This window comes from Amblyomma mixtum, chromosome 3 (assembly GCF_055824585.1).
Source record: "Amblyomma mixtum isolate Tamu chromosome 3, ASM5582458v1, whole genome shotgun sequence".
In the NCBI taxonomy this organism is placed as follows: Eukaryota; Metazoa; Arthropoda; class Arachnida; order Ixodida; family Ixodidae; genus Amblyomma; species Amblyomma mixtum.
In genome coordinates this window covers 370679528-370693300 of record NC_143014.1, presented here as the reverse complement: position 1 = coordinate 370693300, position 13773 = coordinate 370679528, and the positions used below count along the sequence as shown (strand labels likewise).

General features: G+C 43.3%; 1 protein-coding gene across 4 annotated transcripts in view; it reads right to left on the bottom strand.

The window, feature by feature from the left end:
- Positions 1 to 13773, bottom strand: part of LOC149356754 (abasic site processing protein HMCES-like) — a 113705-nt gene that overhangs the window by 32531 nt on the left and 67401 nt on the right. For all 4 annotated transcript variants that reach the window (XM_089584305.1, XM_089584307.1, XM_089584306.1 and 1 more), the window contains 2 exons: positions 13161 to 13223; positions 1665 to 1780 (listed from right to left, as the gene is read on the bottom strand). In XM_089584305.1, coding sequence (XP_089440431.1) covers positions 1665 to 1780; positions 13161 to 13223 — 179 coding nt within the window. The remainder of the gene's footprint in view (positions 1 to 1664; positions 1781 to 13160; positions 13224 to 13773) is intronic.

The following is a 13773-nucleotide window of genomic DNA, read 5'->3' as shown; positions in this document are numbered from 1 at the left end:
ACATTTTCATGTCCGCATATCAAAAATGGAGCGTACCACAATTCACATGTGAGCCTGACATAATTGTGAATTTCGTGCAGTGTGAACGCATTGCCATGTACGCGCATTATAACAATTATATCGCGGAATCCTTCGAAACAACTGCGCGCCAGCTTGTGAAGGCTGCTCAATACATGGCACTGCTCCCATGATAGTTAACATTTGTGCGTCTATTTACTTTTGTCACCTTTTTGTGTTAAACAAACCAGTACAAGATATTTTAAGTTTCGTACACACCGTTAACAGGTTGTAAACAGTTGCGTACGATGTGCATGTGAGCATTTTAGACCAGTGTCTACATACATGTACACAATACAACAACGACCTGCGCTGCCGCATGAGCATTAAACCCTGCCGTTTTAGAAAACAATAAACAACATTAAGCAAAGCCTTCAGCGGATTCAAAGACAAGCATTGAGGTGATCCATTCGTTGGCTCGAAGAGGCGGAGAATGCAGCAGCTTTCTGCGACATGAAGCAAGTTCATGTTTTCGCACCTCAAGTGATCAAATTAGGGTTCTCACATGTTCTTCAAAGCTTTGGCCAAATTGCAGTGTCGTCTTCACACTCTTTTACAACTGTATCAGCCGAAATACTGCCTGTCAAAACCCAACCATCAGACGCAGCAGCCGTCGCGACGAGGCGCCCGTCGAGCAGTCAGGAGGTGTGTAATGGTGGCGTGATCACGTGATCAAAGATGGCAGCCCCCATGATACAGCGCTGTAAAGCGTCTATACCAAGTTACTCAAAAACTGGAGATCACTGTAGCGACCCGCATTGGGAGAATGCGAAAGCATTGACGCCTCCTTGGCATTTGTTGGCTCTCTTTATTGATTAATGATAGATTAATTGATTAATTACCAACAGAACAATTAATTGTCAACAAATTTATTAATTATTGGTCTTCATTAATTATCAATTTATTTTGTTATTAATTAATTGATAAAATATCAAGACTGATTAATCATCGATAAATTGTTCAAATAATGATCAAATGATTAACTAAAACAATTGATTAAATATCAATCAAAGAATTATCACTCAATTGATTAATTACCAATTTTTAACCTTATTGGTTGATGATTAATTATGAATTTCAATGTTCAAATTCATTGCCTTAATTGCTTTTCCGTCCACTTACTATACCTATCCAAACCATTCAACCCTCCATTGCTTTTGCTTCTAATGAATTAACTAATTACTCCAAATCGATGAAGCATTTTTAATTGATTACTTTGAGTTTCATTCACCACGCAAGTTTCAATCCGTTTCGAAATATTATTTTTTCACAGTTCCCTGCCATTGCTTGCCGTCCACACTATTTCGACATTCAATTTCAACATTTTGGTTCTAATTATTGGCTGTAATTAATTCCCTAATCATTTTAGTGATAATTTTTTTGTTTGCACATCATCCTCACACCATCCTCTATTGATCCCGACCATTCGTTTGATGCTATCTCTTCTGAAAGCGTCACAACCGCTGTGAACACGCTTTGTGGATGCGGCCCCGCCGACTAAGTCTGCAAATGCTTTCACTTTAAAAAGAGCACATCAGCACCCGTCCCATCTCCAAGAGGAATGGGCTCAAAAAGGCAAAAGATGAATGGAAAGGATTTGTACGCACGTCTCAGGAAGCGGCAGCACACATTCAATGCCCTTGTTCGAGACTTTTCCAACTGTGGTCGAAACTGGATGCCACTGCAAGTTGGTGGGGAACTGCGCAGCGCTTGTGGCAATCACCTGCATTACATTAGAGGGAACATGCAGTTTCCACTATGCTCCTACCAGATGGTTGGTTTTGAGTTGCACAACCGTTACATGACAAACCAATTAACCAGGATCAAAAAGATGCTCTACATGCTGGTAACCCATCATGGTGCCGAAAACTAGACAATGTTAAAATAAGAAAAATATATGCATTCAAATAAAGAACAACAAAATCATTTAAAAGATATTGCTGCAAAGCCGAGGTGATTCCTTTATGGAAACACATTTGCCCACCCTTAAAAAAATTTCATCATAAACGAAAATTACTCATGGGATAACCATGACCATTCTAGCATAACACTACCATTTTATACATTACATTTTATATATTAATGGTGTGTGAATGTTAAAATAATCGAATACAAATTGAATGCATATATGAAGGACAAATGCCTTCAAATATCGAATATCTGTTCAGTGCTTAGTGGAAAACCCCAAGCTGGAGATTTGTAAGAACGGAGCAATTACTCATTAGCTGCGCTCGGGTGGATGCTAAATTGCTCGCTTATTTGAATATCAGTTCAGTATGAAAAAAAAATTTTCAGAAACAAGCAAATAGCCAAATGCTGTTGTCCTTATTTTTTTCCCACAATAATGTGTGGTCTTTTCGACTGAAATAAACAAAACAAGACAACCTCAGCACCATACCTAAAAAACACGACATCCACAGATATCCATATTCTTTGACTAGACAGCAAGCAACTTGTAATGTGGTCATGCAAAACGAGTACCAATATGAAATCCATGAACTGACACATGACCAGCAACTAAAAATAACATGATGGATATTAAAACCTAATTAAATGGGTCTTCAGGGGACCAAAATAAATGCCCCCTGCCTATAAAAATAAAAAAATGAAGCTTAAATTGATGGCAATGCCAAAATGCGGCAAAGCATTGTGAGGAGACTCCACTGCAAAAAGACCACGAAGCCCAAGACAAGCACACAGTTTCAGCGTGCAGAAAGAACAACGTGGAGACAGACAAGTGGAATGCACATGAAAAATAAATGACCCCCGATGCATCAGTTGGCGTCAGAAAGCAGCGCACAGCTGGGTTCGACAATAGCCGCCATTGCCTTGGGCTGGCAGAAACTACATGACCAGCCTCCTTTGTGGCCCAGCGAGAGGGGGCCTCCGAATGTCGCCTCGCCTCCCACCACACGCATGCCAGAGGTGTGCGGGTTACAATGCAGCAGGCAGCATTTTTGCAGGATGCTGGTGACACCTCGACTAGGCCCCCCCCTTGGGGAGCCGCACGTGAAATACCACAAGTGGGCTTCCCCACACATCAGAGCAAGCCAAGACAGGGTGGCGGAGCTCGCACTACAAGAGTTGTGAAGGAGACAGGGTGAGTGCCATGGGTGTGGGCGTTAAGTAGGCAACACATTATGGAAAGATCAAACAAAAAAACTGCGCGCCTTCGCACTGCGATTGTTTGAGGCGGGTGGTCGATCATCTCATATATGCTATGTGGGAAAGCCCACTTCCGGAAGCCTAACGTCCATAGGAATGCTATATTTTCCGGTGTATAAGACACACCTGCCATATATGCAGGCTGTCATTGAAAAAGTTGGTATATAAGACGCACCCGTGTATAAGACGCACCCCAATTTACCAAGTTAGGCTAGTGAGCCTTAATTAAACATGCTTATGCGACCATCGCGAAATGCACCGTACGTGTGAGAAGTTCTTAAGCAACGTTAAGTGATCGAAAAAGGCAACACTCACGCCATACCTGCCCACGTCTTAGCACAAAAGAAAAAAAAAAGCGAAAGAACTTTCCTTATGTCCATAACATTTTATTTTTACATAAACCTTCGAAGTCTTCATCTTCAGAGGCGTTATCGAAAAGGCAACACGGCTGAAGCATTCTCTTCGCACTACGTATGTACTGCATATACAGAGCAAGCAAAGTTGCAAAGGGTGACTAAAAAAAAACGCCAGCTTCCCTTGGCTTGTCTTGACAATGGCAAGAAGCGCGATTGTCACCATCTTTTGTCATTTCACATTACTTTTCTTTGGGGCCTCTGAGAGGTCCGCATGTTTAAGATTCCGGAAGTCGTCAACCCCGCCGTTTCATGATAAAGTTTACCTAAAAAAGTTGCGAGCGGCGTTCCCTGTATTGAAGTGTTAACCGTGTTACAACCGCGTTAACGGTAGTAATATTTTTTCGGTGAAAAAAGCTTGAACATGAACCTGAGTAATTTCTGAACTCGCAAAAAAAAGAGGAAAATTCACATATAAGACGCACCCTTGTATAGGAAGCACCAGCAAGATTTTTTTTTAAAAAACCGCGTCTTATACACCGGAAAATATGGTACATGGAAGCAAAAGTTTTCAAAGCAGTTTTCTGATATTTCAAACTGAACCTATGATGTTGTCCTTTTGTGAAGAGCAACCAAGTTCATTCTAGAACAGATTCTGAAAGTATGACACACGATTTCAAAAGTGGTGCATTTTTAACGGACCACAGAGCATGCACAGTGGAGTTGCCCACCAATAGAGGTACGAGGTGGTTGAACGACCATAGAAACACATGTAAGCAAAACTTACCAAATTATATTTCTTAATTGGCAGAGCACTCATGGAGGCCGCCGATCATTAATAGTTGGCGAGTGCTTTGAAGAAAAGTGTGATAAAGTATGTTATGTCATTTCAAAGCTACCTTTTTTTTCAAAAATTGCATACGCTTCTCACGTACGCTGACATTTCTGCCACGCATGCTACATTCCTCCACAAATACTGCTGTTCAATCAATGGCAAGGTTTGCACTAAAGACAGTCCTCAAACAGCACGATAAACGAACCGCGTACTGTAGCTGATGACTAATACAGTGATTACACATAGGTGGCGCTGACGGACACTAGAGCCAGAGACAGTCGTGAGTATCGTTTGCACTATTGTCTGCTACAGTGCTTAGTTGTGTGTTGTGTTTTGTTTAATGGCACATAGGCAGCTAAGGCCATCATACGCCAAAGACAAAATATAGGAAAGGTTTTCTTCAGAATTTTATAAACTGTGAAAACTGATCAGTGGTGTAGAGGGCCTAAAACTTCAGTTCGTACTTGTTAGTAATGAGAAAGGAAAGGAATATTAAAAATGACAACTAGTAGAAGCTTTAAAGAGGGTCAGGTAACCTCAGCAACCATCCTTGCCTGGGCAAGGATCTCAAGACTCCCAACCAATCAAATAAAAAAAAAACCTCACCCTTCTTCCCAGGAACGAGAAGGTGGCTAGGTGTATCACCACATGTAGCAAGGCACAGGGTCGAAATTCAGAGCTTTTCAAGGAGACCTGCTTCCCTAAAAAAAGCTAAAAACACCTGGTTAAAATAAACGCTGGGTGATGAGGAATGAGTTCTTTGCAGCATGGAGTAAAATACTTTTTCCTCTGCGATTCAAGTTCTGTACATGAGAATATGATGTGGTTTACTGTAATTTCAACTCCGCAATTCTCACAAACAGGTTTGTCTTCTTTTGTTAATAGGACGTTGTGTGTAAGGTGTGTATGTCCAATACGGAGGCAGCATAAAATTCCTTCTATGAAACGCTCCTGGTGACTGCAAGTTTTCCATTCACCGAGTACGGGCTTTACCAAATGGAGTTTGTTATTTACTTCATTGTCCCAAGTTTCGTGCCATTTAGCCTTGAGATTAGTGTGTAATAATTTTGTACAGTCTCTATGAGGTATGTCAACTTTCTTGATTTCATGCCTGCGAGCTTGCGCAGCACATTTGTTGGCTCTTTCATTGCCGTCTATCCCAACATGGCTTGGCACCCAGCAAAATTTTATTATATGTCCCTGTGTTCTGATTTTTTCTATGTTGTGTACTATGTTTCCTATAAGGGTTTGACTGCATTTCTGCAGTGTAATGCCATGAACACGCTAAGTGAGCCCACGTAGATTATGCTGTTTTGAATGTTGTTATTTATTACTCTGCCTACAGCTGTAGAGACTGCATAACATTCGGCAGTAAAAATGTTAGGGTGCCTTACTACTTTTTGCCAGTTTCCTTGTACAACTGTGCTCCCGGCATATTCAGCTATTTTTGAGCCATCAGAATAACACTCTGTGTAGTTCACATATTTTTCTTGTAGTGCCCGGTATTCCTGTAATATGTGTTTTGTGGTGTTTTTTTTTTTCGGAAGTTCGTTAACGTGAAATCACGTACAGTGGGAAGGCTGTACCATGGGGGCAGTGGGGCGTGCCCTGAGGCGACGTCAGGAAGGCTGTCCAGTATTTCCAAATTTTGGCAACTATCCTCGAAACGGAGAAGCACGGCTGCGGTTGATTGTTGAGCAGTGTGCTGGAGGTGCACTTCATAACAATCGGATAACAAATATGTTTCGGCAGAGATCTTGTTTTCAGGACGTATGCGCTAGTGAGCATTGGTCTTCTCTCTGTTAAGGATGGTTCATATGTTTCTACATAGAGACTATTTAGAGGGCATGTCCTGTATGTTTCGATTGAAAGACGAGGACCTAAGTTGTGAACTGAGTCCAGTCGTCTAAAGTATGACGGCCTGGCTGAACCATACACTACGGATCCACAATCTAAACAGGAGCGCATTAGAGAGCGATAAATGTGAAAAGGGCAAGTTCTATCGAAACCCCAGCATTTTCATAAAAGTACCTTGAGTGCGTTGAGGCCCCGAGAGGCTTTCTTCTTTACGTTGTTTATGTGAGGTAGGAATGTGAGCTTTTTGTCAAATGCCAAAAACTTGCCAAACTTTTGCCAAACTTTGCCAAAAACTTGTTTTCCTGTTTTACTGGTAACACAAATTCATTCTGGTATAGGGGGGGTCTGTGTGTAAGCCTCGCTGCAGCGAGAACAGCACAGTTGCTGATTTTTTGGGGGAAAAACTTTAATCCATTTTTATCTGCTCAGTTAGCCAATTTATTGACAGTCATCTGTATCTGTCTCTCACATGTTAATAAGCTGGAGGACGTGCATGCTAATTGCAGGTCCCCTACCTAGACTGAATTACGTGATCAACTTTGCGACTGTTTTTGCTATGGAGTTCATTTATACTATGAAAAGTATAGTACTTCAAATGGCCCCCTGGGGTACACCGTTCTCCTGGATGGAAGTAACTGATAGGGTGGTACGTTTGGTTTGGTTTGGTTTATGGGGTTTAACGTCCCAAAGCGACTAAGGCTATGAGAGACGCCGTAGTGGAGGGCTCCGGAAATTTCGACCACCTGGGGTTCTTTAACGTGCACTGACATCGCACAGTACACGGGCCTCTAGAATTTCTCCTCCAAAGAAATTCCAGCCGCCGCGGCCGGGATCGAACCCGCGTCTTTCGGGTCAGCAGCCGAGCACCGTAACCGCTGAGCCACCGCGGCGGCTGATAGGGTGGTACCTAGACGTACTTGGAATGAACGGCCTGCTAGAAAGTTGCCCAAACAGTTCAGCATCCTGCCATGGATACCTAGATCTGCTAGATCGCAGAGTATGCCAAGCCTCCAGGTGGTGCCATACGCCTTATCCATGTCAAAGAAGACCGCAAGACAATGTTGCTTGCGTATGAACGCCTCCCAAACCCTGTTTTCAGGAGGGACAAGATGATCTATGGTCGAGCATGTCTTTCTGAAACCACACTGACGCATGCCGAGAAGCAACGTATGCCGAGAAGAGGTTAGGCGGATGTTCAAAACACTTTCAAATGATTTTGCTAGGCAGCTGGTAAGTGCTATAGGTCTACAACTACTGGGACTTGATGACGATTTTCCAGGTTTCAAGAAAGGTACTATGATTGCTTTTATCCATGCTTTAGGCACCTTTCCTGAAAGCCGGATTTTGTTAAAGAATTTTAGGAGAGACTCTACAGCAGCCTCAGAAAGATGTACTAGCATATTGTAGTTTATCTGGGCCTTCAGCTGTCTGTTTACCTGCAGATAGCACTTTATTTGGTTCTTAGTTTATAATTTGCTTGTTATAGTCTTCATACATGCCTGCTCCTATAGGAAGTTCTTGATTTTTTGCTATGGTTTTGTATTTCTGGAATGTATCTGTGTACTTGGAGGAACTGGGAACAGCAGCGAAATGTTTGTGTAATATATTGGCGTATTCTTCTAGGGTTGTTTGAGCACCTCGGGTTGACAACAGTGGGGACAAAAGTGAACGGCAAGTAGTCGCAATGAAATTTGTGGACCTGCTCCCACAATTTCTTTGAACAGACCGAACTGTTGATAGAAGAAACATACTTTTGCCCATGAACTTTTCTCAGCGCTTCGACAGATGTAGCGTGCTTTGGCTCTAGCTTTCTTAAAAATGAGCAGGTTCTCTGCCGAGGGGTACTTAGGAAAAGCACCCCATGCTTTGTTTTGTTCCTTTTTTGCAGTTGTACATTCCTGAGCCGGCCTTACCTTCTGTTTTTTTCGTACCAGCCCTGAAGTTTGATGGATAGCTATTGTTGCGGCAGAGATTATGCAAGTAGTGAATTTTTCATTTACTTTATCTGTGCTGAGATCTCCACAGAACTTTCTGTCTAGCCTGGCATGGGTTGCGAACAGCGACCAGTCGGCTAGGTGGAATTTCCAACGGCATGGTCTGGTTGGGATGATAGGTGCTGAGGATGATAACTTTACGACTACAGGCAGATGATCACTTGCCTGGGAGTCACCTAAAATATCCCATATAAAATAACTAAAAACTGAAGCTGATGTGAATGCTAAATCAAGACAGCTCATTTTTCCCGAGCTGGGATTATTGTATGTGGCTTTTCCTGTGTTCAATAAGAATGTATTATTCCCAAAAAAGAAGAGAGAGCATTAAAATACCTGACTACCAGGTATGGTTCCGGTAGTCGCTCAAAGAGGTCGTCTAATCTTAAATTTTTGTTGTGATGTTTGATGGAACGTACACAGAGCATATTGTTATCGTTTTGTGGCTGACGATTCTGACTGGCACGGCCTCAAATTTTGTTTTTCAGTAGTATTTCTTACGCTGGAACATCACTTTGTGTAATGATTACGGTGTCGCGTGAAAGCCTATCAGCTTCCTCTCAGTCTTGACAGAAGGTTTTGTATTTTTTCAGGATCTTCTTGTGTTGTGGACCTAGACTGGTTTCTTGGAGACACAAAGCTAGGTAGCATTGATCCTATTTCTGTTATGTCGGTGTAGTTTTTCAACCTCTACAATTCCATTGAACTAGTGAGGTCATATCTGTGTTTTTCAGGATTTCAATGAAAAAGTTATTTATTGTCTGGGCCCGTTATCCAGCCTTTATCCTGTTTGCATGCTCCAGGGAGCTGTGCCGCCCCTGCAGCGCGGGTCTGCTGGGCCTCGCATCCATCCCCTCGAACGAGGCACCGGATGCCTGCAAGGAGGTTCTGGGGGTACACAATTCAGGCCTCCTCCGACGTTGTTGCTGCCTCAAGGGGCGGAGGGACCTCTTTCGGAGATGACAGGGCAGCCTTCGCTGTCCCTGCCAGAGGCTTTACCTGAGCAGTGGCCGAAGCCAGGTGTGAATGAGAGAGTGTTCTTTGTCAGCGCTATTTGTCTTCTTGCCTCTTTAAATGATATGCCTTCTTTGGTCTTCAGAGTTACGAATTCTTTCTCAGTCTTCTACGTAGGGCAAGACCTTGAATATGCCGGGTGTTCCCCACCGCAGTTAGCACAGCACATTGGGGCTTCACAGTTTTCAGACTGATGATCTTTAGAGGCCATTTTGCACAAGTTTTGTGGCCGCGACAGCTCTGCGAACCATGGCCGAACCTTTGGCATTGAAACATCGGTGAGGATTAGATATGTTATGTCCCACATTGATTTTGAGCTGATCGACTTTAATTGAGTCACTGACAGTACTTTGTGCAAAAGTCAGGACTATGTGTTTTGTAGGGATTTTTTTGCCTTTTTTTTCATATTTTGATTCTGTCAACACCAATGACGTTTAGCTCAGCAAGCCCTTCTTTGATTTCTGTTTCAATGAGGTGGAGGAAATCATTTTCTGAAATCACACCATGGACAGTGTTCTGTGATCGGTGGGCAGTAATGGAGACAGGTACTTCCCCCATGGACACAATGTTGGAAAGTTTTGAATGCTGGACGTTATCTCGGAGTCCGAGCAAGAGGTCTCCACTGGCAATTTTTGTGACTTTGTTGCCTAAGCCCTAGGTACCAGTAACACATTTCTCAATGATAAGTGGGGAGATAATTCTAGTGGACTTTTCTGTTTCTTCACTATGTATGACATGGAACTTTGGGAAACTTTGCTTGTTTTTCTGCACGAACTGTTGGGTGACATCGGTCTGCCCCCAGGCCCTCTCATTTTATAAAGGAGGGTGAGCCATGGAATATGTATGTTTTTCAGCTACGGTGCCAACCACCCACCATGGAGCCCAAATAGGGGACAGGACAGGAACTTGCAAGCAAGCCCTGCCTACGTCAGCTGTACATCCTAACTGTAACCAAATATGACGCAACTCAGGGTAGTTGGTCCATACATTAAACACAAATCTACACAGTGTAATCAGAACGTTAATGAGTGAGGCAGCAGAGCACAGCAATGGAACATCCCGCCAGTAACGAAAGAGGAAGTAAAGAAAGCCTTAGGACAACGTAAAGGGGGAAAGCAGCTGGTGAGTATCAGGTAACTGCAGATTTGTTGAAGGACGCAGGAGAGATTGTGCTAGAAAAACTAGCCACCCTGTATACGCAATGCCTTGTGACCTAGAGTGTACCAGAGGCTTGGAAGAATGCTAACATTATCATAATTCATAAGAAAAAAGACGTCGAGGACTTGAAAAATTACAGACCGACCAGATTACTGTCTTTTGCCTACAAAGTATTAACTAAGGCAATCGCAAATAGAATCAGGACAACCTTAGACTTCAGTCTGCCAAATGTACAAGCAGGCTTTCGTAAAGGATACTCGACAGTAGACCACATTCACGCTATCAATCAGCTGATAGAGAAATGCGCAGGATGTAACCTACCCGTAAATATAGACTTCATTGATTACGAGAAAGCATTTGGCTCAGTGCAAACCTCAGCTGTCATGCAGGCATTGTGGAATCCGGATGTAGGAGACTAAAATACTGAAAGATATCTTTAATGACTGCATAGCTACCACAGTCCTTTACAAAGTCAGCAATAAAATTCCAATAAGGAAGGGTGTCAGGCAGGGAGACATGATCTCGACAATTCTACTCATCGCCTGCTTACAGGAGGCATTCGGGGCCTGCCTGAAATGGGAACAGTTGGGGATAAGAGTTAATCGAAACTACTTAAGTAATTTGCAATTCGCTGATGACGATGCCTTGCTAAGTCACATCATGAGATAAACTGCAAAGCATGATCATTGAGTTAGACAGGCACAGCAGAACGGTGGGTCTCAAAATTAACATGCAGAAAATCAAAGTAATGTTGAACAGTCTAGCAAGGGAACAGCAGTTCGCGATTGGTAGCGAGGTGCTGAAAGTAGTAAGAGAATATGTCTATTTAGGGCAGGTAGTGACCACAGATCCGGATCATGAGAGGGAAATAACTAGAAGAATACGAATGGGGTGGAGCGCATATGGCCGGTTCTCTCAGATCATGAATGGTAGCTTACCAATATCCCTGAAGAGAAAAGTATACAACAGCTGTATCTTACCGGTACTCACCTATGGGGCAGAAACATGGAGGCTAATAAAAAAGGCTCAGCTTAAGTTAAGGACAACACAGCGAGCAATGGAAAGGAAAATGTTAGATGTAAGGTAAAGAGACCGCAAATGGGCAGAGTGGGTGGGGGAACTATAGAGGATTAATGACATCCTGGTCGAAATCAAGGGCATGTAATGCGAAGGCAAGATAACCGCTGGTCCTTAAGGGTAATGGAGTAGATGTCAAGAGAAGGCAAGCATACCAGGGGTCGGCAGAAAGTTTGGTGGGCGGATGAGATTAAGAAGTTTGCGGGGATACAGTGGCTGCAGCTGGCGAAGGACAGGATAAATTGAAGAGACATGGGAGAGGCCTTTGCCCTGCAGTGGGCTTAGTCAGGCTGATGATGGTGATGATGAGGGTAGTTGATCACACAAAGTTAACCATCGCTGCCAGGAAAAAGGAAAATCAAAGAAGTGAATAGGTGACAGGAGAGTTGTGAGAAAGATACGAAAGTGAAAGATACAGGGGAGCATAGGAAAAGGAGACTGCCGATTTCCCCCGGTCAGGTCAGGCCGGAGGTACCGTCTACAGGAAGCTGGGGCCAAAGTGGCGTGCTGGGCCTTCAAGGCCCAAACGCTCGGCATCAGCTCAACCACCAGGATCCCCTTTTCCCCAGACACAGCGATGACATGAATGGCTAAGCTCGGGTGCTCAGGTCCGTGGTGACGCACTGCTCACCATCATCCCCCCACGGGGATGTCCCTGCGGATGCTCAGGAATCCATTTTGTCGCAACTCACCACAATCTGCATGATGCAGTGCCCCTACAGGGCTACAGTGCGTGGTTCTATTTCGTGTGCTTTCAACTGCTTTTGAAAACTGCCTTTCCAGGTAATGCTAACTAGGCTGCCTAGTTTGAACAACTGTGTGTGAGAAAATGCAGCACATGCGGCAGTGTATCGAACTACACAAGAAGCTTGCGTGATTTGGGGAAACCCCCAGTGGGCAGAGCGCCTTTTGGGGGTACATCCGGCTTCACAACACACGTTTACCCTTTACATGTTGGAAGGGTAACTTCGAAATGACGTAGGATACTTTGTCACACCCTTCTCCAAAGCACTCGCCAACTGTTAACAAACAACTGCCTTCATGGGTACTCTGTGAAACGAGAATTATTTCTGAAAGTACTGCTCACATGTGTTTCAATGGGCTGCGCTGATGTTCCATACCCCCAGTCGGGAATCACTCCCACATGCACGCAACATGATGTTTTAAAAATTTAAAAATGCATCGCTTTCGAAACGGCACTTCATACTTTCAGAATCTGTTTTAGGATGAATTTGGTTGTTCTTCATAAAGGAACGACATCATAGGTGCACTGTAAAATCAGAAAGCTACTTTGAAAACTTTTACTTTCATGTATTTCTATACGGGCTATGCCTACATTTCACCCCCCATTTTATCCCAGCTGGCAACAGCAGCACCACCGTAGCTTGCTTACGTCACAGATCGGTGCTGGTCTGTACTGGCGTAGGTTGTCTTTCTGTTGCAGAGGCACAGTGTTGGCAACATTCTCGCAATACTCCATTTGTGCACTTGCCTTCAATAAGGGGTGCACAAATTACGTGAGTAAATATGGTATACGCCTAGTTCAATGCAACACTGCAGCTTGGTGCTACTGGAACAGAATTCCTGCTAACAAACCTGCAACTCAGCATCACAGCAATTTGGAGTTACTTCAGCAGGTTGCTTCAGACTCACCTCTCTGGAAGAATGGCTAGGGTCCAGCCAGGTGGACACGGCCTCTTCTCCATCAAGTATCACCTGAACAGGCCCAAACCAGGACACAATTTCATAACCTTGCCAACCCTACTTGACATTCCACACAAGGCATTGGCATAAGTGCCTCACAAGCACAAGGAGCCCACTTTGGGTGGGTGCTGCGCAGCTAAAAATGCCTGCAACCAAACGTTTACGCTTTGTTCTCAGGTGCTTCCCTTGTTATTTACTTATTATTAGTAGTTACTAGTTCATAATTATTATAGTAAAGTCAGTAGCTTTTCGAGAAAACCATGCTGATAAATACGCAACCCATTGGTATTACACAAGTTATCTTTACTGGTTCTGAATATTCATACAAGTACCTGAACACACCTGAGCACAATACCGGAACAAAAAATAAAAATGCCAAATTATTTCTTGACCACCATAGAAACTAACTGCACAGTGTTTTCTTACAGTTTTTGAAGCATTTTTTCTTCATCTGTAAAATATATCTCAATGAACTTAATATCACTTAAGTGATATTTAACTTTTCGTAGAACGCAGCAAAACATTTTAGCTGTTCTAGACTATTTCATTTTGCGCAGTTAAA